Here is a 12982-nt window from a genome sequence, read left to right as displayed (position 1 = left end):
CTCTCCTAACTCTAATCTATCCTCTAGTGACTAAAATGATTTTCCTAAAGTGCAGTTCTGATGATGATTATCCCCTACTCAATAAGCTCCAATAGCTTCTTACTGTCTCCAGGAGCAAATACACAATGCTTTAACATTCAAAGACCTCCATAACCTGGGGTTCCCCGCTCCCACAACTTTGGTCTTCTTATACCTTACTCCTCAACACTGGTCTCCTGGCTGTTCCACAAACAAGACACTCCAACTCTCAGGCCCAGGCATTTTCACTGGCTATTTGCCATGCATGAAATGCTCTTTCCCCACATCTCTACTTCCTCACTTCCCTGGCTGACTCTCCTAATTCTCTTATTATGCCTTCATCTTGTTAATTATTTTCTATTTTTCCCATATACAGCTTGTTGGCACATATTTGCTTACATCTTTTCTCTCCCATTAGACTACAAGCTTCTTGAGGTCAGGGACTTTTTCTGTATCCTCAGTGCTAAGTGTAGTGTTTGGCACAAAGTAGGCACTTAATGTTTATTGACAGATTAACTAAAGCACTATGTTAATGAGTTACTATTATTAAAGATTTATATTTTTAAGTCTGAGTTCTAACTGGGCAATTTAACAGAAAAATTACTTCTTGGGAAATTTGGCACAGTGTAATATATAGTTTCAAGTCTTACTATAATTAAGAAAAAAAATTATACTATTTTAGTGGGAAAACAATTTTATAAAATGAGAAGCAAATAGGAGATATACTTACCTTACTTAGCCCTAAGTAGGTTACCATGGCCATAACGGGTGCTGCCAGTGCAAAGACCAACAAATGCTTTCTGATTCTGTTCCGTTCCAGTCCTGCATGCATTAAGAAGGAAACCAGGCCAAAGGCAGCTGGTGCCTAGAAGAAAAATTCTAGTTACTTACTAGTTCCATTTCTCTGAAAGTCTGCCGAAGTGTTTGCTTGACATTTGACAGAGAAATCCTTCCATCTAACAAGTATAAGCCATAATAAGTATAAAGTATATAAATAATATATAATGTATGTTTTATAATATGACATGTATACACACATATATGTACATATGTATGTATGTATACACACACAAATATATATGTATAAAAAGCCATCCAGAAAAATCTTAGGAAACTGGATGATAATGAGTAAATGAAGAAGCCTGATAGGAACAGTTATACTTTGTTAATCAATTTAATTTAAATAAGTCTACTTACTAGGCAAATTTAGTTACATTGCCATTCAATATTACTAATATAAAAATCAATTAGAAGTTGCTATAATACAGTACAGAATTAAAAATTATATATAACATTTTTACAGTTTTCTCACAGTTAATGACCATTCCTAAAAGGCTTATGTCTAACATTTCACTGAAGTTTCACAAATCAGAGTAATTAATGTTAACTGACCAAATTTTAAATATAAACTCATATTAAATCTTTTCCTAAATACTTACCTTATGTAGCATTATTGCCACAAATACAATTAGCTGGACACTGGTTTGTGAAGTAGAAGCTGCTGCTCCCAAAGCAACCCCATCCGCTGAATGTTTAAAAATGAAACAGAAAAATATTCTTAAGTTCATAGGTCAATTCAAAGACTATTTCTCTTTTTCTCTGTACTCACATGTGCACGCGTGCATACACACAAAATGAAGTATCTCAAAAGACATTCCTTTTTTCTTCTTTTTCAGTTGTGAAAACAGTCAGGCAGCCAGAACTCCAAATTATTTTACCAAAAGAACATCTCATTGATCCTTAAATGTTAAATTAATATATTCTTAATAATCTTTTTTGTACACGACCTAAAGTGTACATCAACTGGAATTTGTTTCTACTTGAAAAAAAATTTTTTAAACCCTAACATTCAGTCTTAAAATCAATATGGTATATTGGTTCTGTGAAGGGAAATTCTTGGTTCTCTTTGTCTATTGACTTTACAGTGAAAAGGGAATCCTTTATTCTCTTTGCCTACTTGGAGTTAAAACTTTGGTTAACAATAACTTAAGGACCCCAACTTAGTACCTCACTAGATGGTGAGGTTTGGATTAACTCTCATTTGTTTACTTTTGAATTCACCAATAAAAGCAAATACACCCATACTTAACCCTAAAATAAGGAAAGTCCACAAACTCTTACTACAGGAGTTTATACCTCCAAAAGGAAGACACCCCTACTTAAATTTAAGTGGGGGGAGGTATGCGATCCACATGCTAAACTGGGTGATAATTCAGAAGCACATGAATCCAAACGGGGTGACAACTCAGAAATATGTGAATCCTAGGAGAATAGTTCAACAGCTTTAGAGGTGAGAAGTTAATCCCACAAACAATGCCCCCTGGGCTGTGCTGGACAATTTGGAAATTGTGATTGGCCCCTGTGAAGAGGGGCAGGGACAGGAAACCACCATAAAAGCCATGAAATCCTTCAACTGGGGCAGTCTGGTGAAGTTGAGTCTTGTGGAGTCTCCTGGAGATAATCTTCGAGGGAGACTGCGGCGTAGATCCTTTAAGACTCTGACTCCTGGACTACTTCACTGGGTGAATGAAAAGTCTGACTCCCTTCCTAGTTTCCTAAGAGACTAGCTTCCATCTTGGAAAAGGCTGCATGGTCTCATTACCAACTCTCCTGGCTTAGGTCTAGTATAGGTATTTTCTCTAATTGCGTTCATATTTCTCTACTTTATTGTTTCTCCTCTATTTTGGTAAATAAACTTCTGACATGAGATATAATAATTTCGGCGACCACATTATTTCATATAATTTAAGTCCAACTTAACATTTACATTTCTAAGGCAGAAGAATGGTAAAGGCTAGCTAGGCAAAAAAGGGTTAAGTGACTTGCTCAGGGTCACACAGTTAGGAAGTGTCTGAAGTCAAATTTGAACCCAAGATCTTTTGTCTATAGGCCTGGCTCTCAATCCATTGAGCTACTTAGTTGCCCTCTTTGTTTCCACTTTTCCAAAAGAAGCCTGCCAAATCAGAAAGTTATAGCATGAATGTTCTGCCACTTGCCAAGAAGGGCTTCATTGCAATTTTCTATTTTAAAAGATTTCCACTCTACTGCTTAAATTATGGTTCTAAGTAATGCCAGGAAAAACTTTATGGTTTCTACTCTGGAGCATCCCTCTACTTAAAAAAGAAATAAGTGAGTCTCACAGAAACTATCAGGTCTTTTTTTAACAGAACAGATTCTGATGTAACATGCTTAAGTTCATGGGAGCTCTGTGCATCATTCTAAGGTAGGCAGGTGGGGGACATGAAGAAAAGGGTGAAGGGAAGGAATGGTAGGTTTTGGTACATGATCTGGATGGATGGTAACCTCTGGTAAACAATATTTTTCTAATGCTTACAATGAGCATGTACCAGTCCCTGAAAACTAAATATTAATAAAATGAAAACTGAGCCAGTGGTCAATCAATATTCCATTCACATATAGAAGCATGGTGGTTCAATTCTACCTGCAGCGTGAACTACAAGGCCCAACGTGGTAGTGATTTTGGAATTGTTGGATCGTGCTCCTTCTGGATCTGAAATGAAAATCAGAATGACAGGTCTTAAGGAATATGAACTATAAACTGATATAAAATTGATCTGGAGGTAGAGGTAATTATTTATGAAAAGAGCTAATTATACTCTTTAGTCTTAATATTATAAGATCTGGGTTAAGTCCAGGTTCCAACCTTAAATAAATGTGTAACCTAAGCAAGGTACTTCATACCATTTTCAAAAGCTGGATTTTTCCTATCTGTAAAATGGGAATAATAATATTTGCAGAATCTCTTACACAGTTACTGCGAAAAAAGCATTCTATAAACCTTCAGATTCTATTTGTCTTCATGATTCCTTCCCAATGACACCTCCCCTTTCCATAGAAAAGAAAAATATCTGTTGCTCCTTTTAACTACTATCTTATTTCTCTTTTGATAACCAAACTATTCAATTAAATCATCTCTTTAAGAGACTAATAATTTTGTTATTGATGAAAGCATCACTTTTCTGGAAATACTGTCACCAATGACAAAATCACCAACTTTTAAAATTTGTTCATTTTTCTTGATTGTTTTTCTATGTCTGATGCTTCTTTAAGCCATCTTTTAGAATTAAATTTTAGAGCTGAAAGGGAACATGGAGGCCATGTACCTCTAACCCTAAGTTTGTGACATTATATTGGCTCCAACTAATCTCATTTGCCAATTCTGCTTTTTCCTCTTACCCATAACTATTAGCAATCCTAATCTTTGGCACTTTTCTCTTTTTCCTTTAAGAAAGTTCACTGCTTCAATCTCAATTTCATTTATTTCTATATCTCCAACCCTTATGGGTCACTTGAATTTCTATTCCATAACTCTAAAAACCCCAAATGATACCTTCTTCCACTTATTTGTCTTGCAGTTATTTAAAATTCATTCAATATATACCAAACTGATTTTCTCTTCCCAAGCAGTCCTCTTTTCTAATTTCCTCATTTCTGTCAAAGATATCACATGTTCTTAATTATACATGCTGAAAAATTTTGGGTCCCTTTTGTAGTAGGTTGTTTGGTAATTAGGTAAGCAATAACAAAATTTCTTGATAGATTGGGAATAGGTGGATAAGAGAGAGGAGTTGAGTGAGTTGGATTTCTTGATGAACCAACAGATGGGCTCTTTGGGCTGCCCAGATCAAGACAGGTTATCCCAGGAGCATGCTCTGAGAATTGGAGAAGTTCTGGTGAATCTATCTCTTGAAAACATCCTAGCAGACAAGAGAACAGTGGTGTTGCAATATCTCCTCTTCACCAGTGGTGGCAGGAGAGAGCAAAGGCTGAGTGGAGAAGTCAGTAAGTTCTAACAAGCTAAAATTTCATCTGAGCAACAGGAAAGAAATCTGGCTTATTCCTCTCTTTTTATTAAGTTTATATTTTAGTATAGGATAGAAAATTAGTTAATTTGGGGGATGATATTAGTCACTAAGAGTAGTATTAAGTTAGGCTTGTGAATTCAAGCAAGAAGTCTCCTGAGAGACAGTGGGTGTGGTTGGTTAGCTAGTATTGATTAGATTTAGGGAAATAACATTTCCTAAGCCTTTCTAAATTCAACATCTCCAATTTCCTTTTCCTATCATTGTTCCTGTAGAAGTAAATATAAATAGACAGGTTTTTATAGAAGATTCATCCCTAGTCAAGTCTCTTCAACTACTGGTTTACCCAATTCTCAATCACCAAAGCCCAACAACTAATTTTGTTTATAGTCTATTAATAGGCTATTTTATCTACAATCTATAACTGATCTAACCCTCCAAATAACACTTTTCACTACTCCTTTGAATTCTCATTGGTATTGTGCTCACTGAGGTCCTCATTGTTTTACAACTGGATGACTGAATGTTTGATGAGTAAAAAATTTAAAAATTACTATTTTTCTCTAATGCATAAAGATATTAAGTACATTAATAGCTATAGTGATAGCTAACATTTAATTAGCACCTACCATATGCTAGGTAGTGTTTTATATTTTTTAGTTATTTCATTTGATCCAACAACTGTGGGAAGCTGGTACTATTATTATCCTCGTTTTACAGATAAGGAAACTGAGGCAAACCAAGGCTAAGTTTAGAATCACCCAGCCATTAAGTGTCTGCACCTGGATTTGGATTCAGGTCTTCCTGACTCCAGGCCCAGCATTCTATCCAATGTGCCACCTTTCATTACTTCTAAGAATTAGTTTATTGTAAGTAGATTAGTCAGATGATTTTGGAACCAATTAAAATTACTAAAGAATGCTCAAATGACATAAGTAGAAATGGAGTTACTATCAAAATGCCATATCAGGAATAGGTTAGGGTCAGTAGTCAAAGATTCCAAAATGTTTATGTCTTTAAGAAACAACACAGGAAGAGGGTTATGGTTAAAGTACCATAACTTATAGTTAACATTTAAACACTTGATTGAAGGACAGCCTGGTTAGTACCTTAAGTCCTGTCAATAAAGCATTCAGGATCTGATACTTATTTCAAACAGAAAAGAATCTCCTTGCTATACTCTGCTATAAGTTACTCGAGCTTCAATCTTTATGTTTGTGTCCAGTTTACATTTATCAAACAAAAAAATAATTTATTTAAAACAGAAATCCTTCCCCACCTTTATAAGTCTATAGGAAAATTTAATCTTTTTAAGTGGCATTGCCAAAACCATGGAATTGACATAATAATTTTTAAAATTCAGGAAGCTCTTATTAGGGGGTGAAACCAAGTGATCATGTCTATAAGAATCAGCTGTGCTAATCTGGTCCAAGATACTACCATATATGGAACACAATACAAAGTCACAAATAAAAGTTAGCTAGAGTTCACTATATCTGGGCAGCTAGGTGGTACAGTGAATAGAGTGCCAGGCCTGGAGTCAGAAAGCCTCCTCTTCCTGAATTCAAATCCAGCCTCAGATTTATTAGTTGTATGATCAGTTTCTTCATCTGTAAAGTACATGGAGAAGGAAATATAAACCTCTCTAGTAGCCAACAAGAAAATCCCAAATGTGGTGATAAGGGAAGAGTGAGATATGAAAAACAACTCACTGACAAAAAATGTTCACTGTATTATGCTGCAGATCCTGAAGAATTGCTCAGGACATTTAAGAATTCAATAGGAAATTCAGGCCATGAGCAAACTTAAAGTTATTCTTCTTTTTTGTTCTTTGATAACATCAGTGGGAAGAAAGAGCTTCTAGGCTCTGGGAATCTTGCCAGATCCCAGAAAAAAAGACATAAAGAACAGAATGCTATTTCTGAAAGCATCACAAATGAATTGGTCAAATCATCCATGGGAGAGTTAGACACTGTCTACAATTTCCCCTCTCCTGTCCCACAAGAAATTTTTAAAGATCCCAAAGAAAGATTTGAGAGATGGTAACAACTTATTGTTTTCCTATACATATGCGCAAAAGGGCCCATTTGGGGCTCATTCTCTTAATATTAATTATGTGTGTACATGTGCATGCATATACACATTTATCTCACCCACATTCGGAAATGCACAGAAGCACATGTGTATACACATATGTGTATTTATCTATCTATATGTGTATACACATATACAGTTTTCCCCAACTTGAATATAACTTCCTTGAGAGATAATCTTGAAAGTTGGGATTTTTCATTTCTTTGTACATATAATTCTAGAGTCTAGCAAAGTGCTTATTACATACTAGAAACTTAATAAATGAATGATAGATGGATAAAATTCATAAGAAAATTTAAAAACTGACCAGTTAGGGATAAATCCTCTCTTACAGAAAAAGAGAAAGCTGAGAAATCATCTTTGAAACTATTACCCCTTCCCTTGTATTTGTTGATCTGCCACAGATTTAGAGGTTTGCTTCATTCATTGACATTATAGTGAGCTACAAAAAATATCCTTTAATAAATCATTTCTCTCTATGCTTTTTGAATAAGTTCCTTCATCCTACTGTGGATTCTAACCTACCTCAAAATTACTCATTTACAAAGGCATTATTTATTACCAAAGACAGGAACAGAAATTGGTACTTTGATTTTAAGGAAAATATCTTGAGAACTTAAAGAAATAACACTAATTCATTTGTGAAAGAAACAACATGCAAAACAAAAAAAATAGAGATGCATAAATCATTTAAATCCTTTACACAGGATTAGAGAACAAATTTAAAGAACTTTTAAATCTAAATGGAAAAGAATTTCAAGGAAGACGTTATTGGTAACTTAGTAATATAGCCAGTCAAGATTATCATCTAATAGTTGATGTTTTTCATTTGATGTTAAGGAAAAAGTCATGTAAACAATGTTTTGTTAAATTAACTACAATTTTTAGATATTAAAATTTAGTTTCTTTAATATGTAGGGAATGAGACAGGACAACAGCAAATGCAATGAGATATAAACCTCTAGATCAGAGTTCTCAACCTTTTATGTGCCCTGGGCTCTTTGTCTCATAACATTTTTAAGTACATAAAATAGGAAATTAGTTATATGGAAATTCTATCTATCTGTACAAAAACTCAGATCAACTAAGTGATCAATAAATAAAGTGAGGCATTTATTCAGAATTGAGGAACTGCAATTTGGGACAACACACTAAGTGCCTGGGGAAGGAGAGGAGAAAAGGGATTTTTATAGGTTAAGAGTTCTGGGAAATGGAAGGAGGACAAATAGTTGGAATACAAAGAATAGTTGAATTGCAGGAAGAGAGTGTTGTAGAAGTATCCTTATGATGATATCTGACCAAGAACAAAGGTGGTTAAAAATTGCTAGAGCAGAAATTCCCAAGGGTTAGACTAGGCAGAGAGTGGGAGGGGAGGGAAGAAATGGTTAGAAACTGCTATTCAGAACACGGTGGGATCAAGAGATTGCTGAGGGTTGACATTAACTACCTGTTTCCCACATTCAGAACACTCTTGTTCAAGCCTTTAGAATCCTCTCAATAATGTGTGACAGTTAATATTATAAAGAGCTGAAAGATGTTCTATCAACACACTCCACACTTTGATAGCTCCCCATTCAGAAAAGATTTCACTGGACCCTGAAGAAGACAATGACTGTCCTATAAGGTTTTCTTAGTAATTGATATAAATAACCCAAACCAGAATATTTTAGCATTTATAATTTTCCAACCCAAATTTAGGCATTTAGGCAGTTTCCAAGGTAAACTTTGGGTCACTCACCTTCTGTAGAATGCACATGGGAGCTGCCAATTTGGTCCACCAGTAGCATGAAAACAAAGCCCAAGACAAGGGAAACGCCAATATATGCATGTAGTCTTGTGTGATCATGGCTGTGCTCATGTTCATGTGCAAGTGGTTTTTCTACTGCTTTGTCTGATGCAATCACATTCTGTGCCTCACTGGCCTGGTGGTGCTTTCCTAATGTAAGACAAATCAAAAGTGGGAAGGAAAAGGGACAAAAGAAAAAAAATTATTTTCCTGTATTTTTATTTTTGACCTGTTGCAAAACACTAACAACAAAAATCTCATTTATTTCTAATGTTGTAACCTGGCTAAATATAAAGTGCTTTAACTAACAAGTGGAGATGTTTAAATATTCAAGTTTCTTCTACTACTCAAATGCAGTTCTGTCTGTCCACAGTATTTCCAAAATTTAGAAGAAAGAAGCAAAATTGACAAGGGAGCAAAGAAGCTGTCATATTTTCCAACTGGTCTAAAATTATTACTGCTCTGCCAGTGAAGTCAATGAATAATTATCAATGACAGACAAAAATGAAAAGCAAATTATCATTTTCAGTTTTCAGCTTTAAAAGCTGTGACTTTAGGGGAATCATTTAAGTTCTTTACATTGGTTTCCTCATATATAAAATGAAAAGTGACCACCCACAACTATTCTAGTTTTAATATTGTGATTTCGAATTATTCCAGGTAGAACAAAAAGGGCAGACATGGAACATCCTCTTGACCAAATTCAATACTCTCAAGAAAAGAAATACTTTTCATTTTTGGAGACTTTGAGATATAGCAAATAATGGTGAAAGCAATACTAAATGTCCATCTATCTGTAACTTGGATGCAAACACTTCAATGACTAGTGCGTCATCTTTACCGACTTTCATTAACATAGCTAACAGTATAGGCAGTTTATATTAAAAAAACAAGAATAAGAAGGTTCAGTTAGCATCAAAATGGAGCTGTTAAATTTTCTGTCAGAAGAATAAATAATCCTGTTTGTAATATTTTGGGCCTAGCTAGTCTTTATCTCCCTAAGTGTTCTTTTTAGGAGGGAACAAAAGAAGTTCTGTCAGTAAATATGAGACCTTCATATTTTTGTAATTCTTTTAAGGATTTAAAAAAAGATATGGAGAGATAGTAAATAACCCATAAATATACCATGGCAACTGAGATTTGTGCATAAGGAACTTAACAGGTAGCCAAATAACATACAAAATACGGTATAAAGCCCTGATTTATAATCCTTGGTAAATTACTAGCTAAATTTTATATTCATATAAATATATGTATCTACATATCATTTATTAATAGAAAAAGTACACTCAAAGAATAAAAGGCTGTCACCATGGCTTGTAATAATATTAATAATAGATAGTATATATTATATAATTTCTTATTCAATGCTCAAGATTTCTTTTTACAAATTTTTTATTTTTATTATAACTCTTACCTTCCATCTTAGAATCAATACTGGGTATTGGTTCTAAGGCAGAAGAGTGGTAAGGGCTAGGCAATGGGGGTTAAGTGACTTGCTCAGGGTCACATAGCTAGGAAGTGTCTGAGGCCAAATTTGAACTCAAGACTTCCCATCTCTGGGCCTGACTCTCAATTGACTGAGCCACCTAGCTGCCCCAATGCTCAAGATTTCTGAACCAAGCTGATAACCATATGCAGATATCATTTTTTAAAAGTTCATTGGGACAACTTAAGAAGGATAAAAATTCCTGCATATTGAAAATATGGGAAGAAAGACAAAAGAAACATTCTGCTTTATTTTACCATCTCTCTAGCACATGATATTCGTATTTTTTTGCCCCATGGGCTCATATGGATTGAGTAAGGAACAACAAAGATGTGTTTTATTTTTAAAATTTCTCTAAATTTGTTAAAACTCTTCCCCCGCCCCTTTTAAAGAAATAACAAGGACAGACATATTCCCCTGGTAGGGCTAGGTTCATAACTAGTGGTCCTCTATTTGATTTCTAGGTGACAAAAAACAAAACAAACAAAAAAAAAACCCCTATACTCCAAATCTCCTATTACATTGCTGTGTGTTCAAGTTATTACTATTCTAAACGTCTTCTTTCAAAATCAAATAGGCCTAGGAAGATTTAGTGTTTAATACTCTACCTAATTATTGATTAAGCTCCAAGGGGTAGATTATTCTACTGTAGAATAATTTTAGATGGAAAAAAAAAGGCCTAGTTAGGCTTAGCTAGGGGTATAGGGTTGTTGGGGAAAAAGGAAGGTGGAAAAAATAGGAAGAGTTTAGAGAGTACTAAAAATGACTTTTGCCCACAACACAATTTTGCTTAGAATCAACCTTGTCCATTACATTAATAATTATTATTAATCGTAAGAACATCATTCAAAACCTAGATTTATTTGAACACACATACACACACGTGTGCATAGCAGAAATTAGAAGGAAAATTTCCCTTGATATTCTAGACCTTTTGTTTTTCCAAATAAATTTCATTATTTTATCAAGTTCAGTAAAGAAACCCCTGGTAATCTGACTGGTATAGCATTAAAACTTAGGTAGTATTGTCATTTTTATGATATTGGCATATGAGCACTGGATGATTCACTAAATATTTCAGTTGCTCTTTGTCTCTTTAAAGAGTATTTTGTAATTGAATATAAAAATATTGAATTGAATATATAAATATAAGCCTTTTGTGTTTTGGTAGATCAATACCCAGATACTTTATGCATTTTGTAGTTGTTTAGAATGGGATTTCTTATTCTAGTATTGCTTCTTGGATTTTCCTATTATTATAAAGAAATGCAATTGATTTTTGACGGTTTATTTTATAGTTGTACTTTGTGCTTGAAGTTATTGTCTCAATTAGTATCTTTGTGATTTTCAGGTGTTTTTCAAGTAATCAATCAACAAATTAATCAACATTTATTAAGAGCTTACTACATACCAGTTTTTGTGCTAAGCTCTCGCATATTATTATATTATCAGTAAATAGGGATAATTTTATCTTCTATCTTCATGCTTTCGATTTCTCTTTTCTTATTGCTAGCATTTCCAGAACCACATCAAATTCCTATTGCAAATGACGCTTACTTCAGGTTTTAGATAGATGTTTTTAAAAAGGTCCCTCTATGCCTATACTTTGTAGGGTTTTTAGTGTAAATGGGAGTTATACTTTGTCAAAGTCTTTTTTTGGGGGCACCTACTGAGATAATCATGTGGTTTTGAATGTTTTGGTTTTTAATAATATTATACTGACTGTTTTTCTGGTATTGAGTCATCCCTGGTATCCCACTTGGACATAATGATTTCTTGAATAAATTGCTGTAGCTGATTTAACAGGATTTTATTTAAGTTTTTTGAATTGATATTCTTTAATGATATTGAGCTGTTTTCCTTCTGTGTTAGTCCTAGGATTACACCTCATAAATGCAGTCTGGTAGGGCACTTTCCTTCTCAATTTCTGAGAATAACCTATATACAGTATAGTTATTTATTGTTTCCATTGATCACTTTTTCAAACTATCTTCCTATATTTTTTCCATTTTAAAGACAAACAAAACCCAGGGGGGAAAAAGGTGTGGACACAGGTTGCTTCTACTTCCTTTTCTCTTTCTCTCATTTACTTAACCCCTTGAAATTTTGCTTCCCATTCTCATCTGCTCTTTTCAAAGCTTTTAATGATCTCTTAATTGTCAAATCTGATGGTCTTTTTTCAATTATTCTTCTTGATTTCTTTGAAGAATCTGACACTACTGGACAGTTCTTCGTACTGAATGTTTTTGTTTTTTTTTTTGTGGATTTTAATGACACTGCTCTATCTGGTTCTCTTTTCAGTTTGATTACTTTTCAGTTTCTTTTGCTGGATCATCATCCAGGTCTCCCTCCCTAATTGTAAGTCCTCCCCAGGGTTCTGTTCTTTTTTTTTCTTCTTCTACTCATCTCTCACTGATCTCCTCTACTCTATGGGCTCAATTATCCTCTCTAGGCAGAGTTCCAGATTAAGTCCCCTCCCTAACTGCCTGGTGGTCAGTAGACAAGTACAAGTTAGCTAAAAAGGAACTCCTCAGAACAAAAAAGGTTTTACTCTCTTGCCTAAGCTCAAATCCTATTACTACCAACTGCCCATTAAGCAGTTCCAAATGGCTGTTCCATAAGCATCTCAAATTCAACAGATCCAAACCAGAACAGTCTCTTGTTTCTTTTAAAGCTGAGCTCACATGCCACCTCTTACATGAAGCCCTGTCTATACGCCTGGATGCTAATACATCTTCTCTTTCAAAATTACCTTGTACTTACTTATATGTG

At 34.4% G+C, this 12982-nt stretch overlaps 1 protein-coding gene across 6 annotated transcripts in view; it reads right to left on the bottom strand.

Moving 5' to 3' along the window:
• The window catches only part of SLC39A9 (solute carrier family 39 member 9), a 115135-nt gene that overhangs the window by 7618 nt on the left and 94535 nt on the right, over positions 1–12982 (bottom strand). For all 6 annotated transcript variants that reach the window (XM_056810951.1, XM_056810952.1, XM_016427173.2 and 3 more), the window contains 4 exons: positions 8674–8871; positions 3461–3529; positions 1458–1543; positions 749–883 (listed from right to left, as the gene is read on the bottom strand). In XM_056810951.1, coding sequence (XP_056666929.1) covers positions 749–883; positions 1458–1543; positions 3461–3529; positions 8674–8722 — 339 coding nt within the window. In that variant the 5' untranslated portion in view covers positions 8723–8871. The remainder of the gene's footprint in view (positions 1–748; positions 884–1457; positions 1544–3460; positions 3530–8673; positions 8872–12982) is intronic.

Source organism: Monodelphis domestica, chromosome 1 (genome assembly GCF_027887165.1).
Source record: "Monodelphis domestica isolate mMonDom1 chromosome 1, mMonDom1.pri, whole genome shotgun sequence".
Classification (NCBI taxonomy): Eukaryota; Metazoa; Chordata; class Mammalia; order Didelphimorphia; family Didelphidae; genus Monodelphis; species Monodelphis domestica.
The sequence above is the reverse complement of the archived record's forward strand: the minus strand, read 5'-3'. Positions and strand labels throughout refer to the sequence as shown.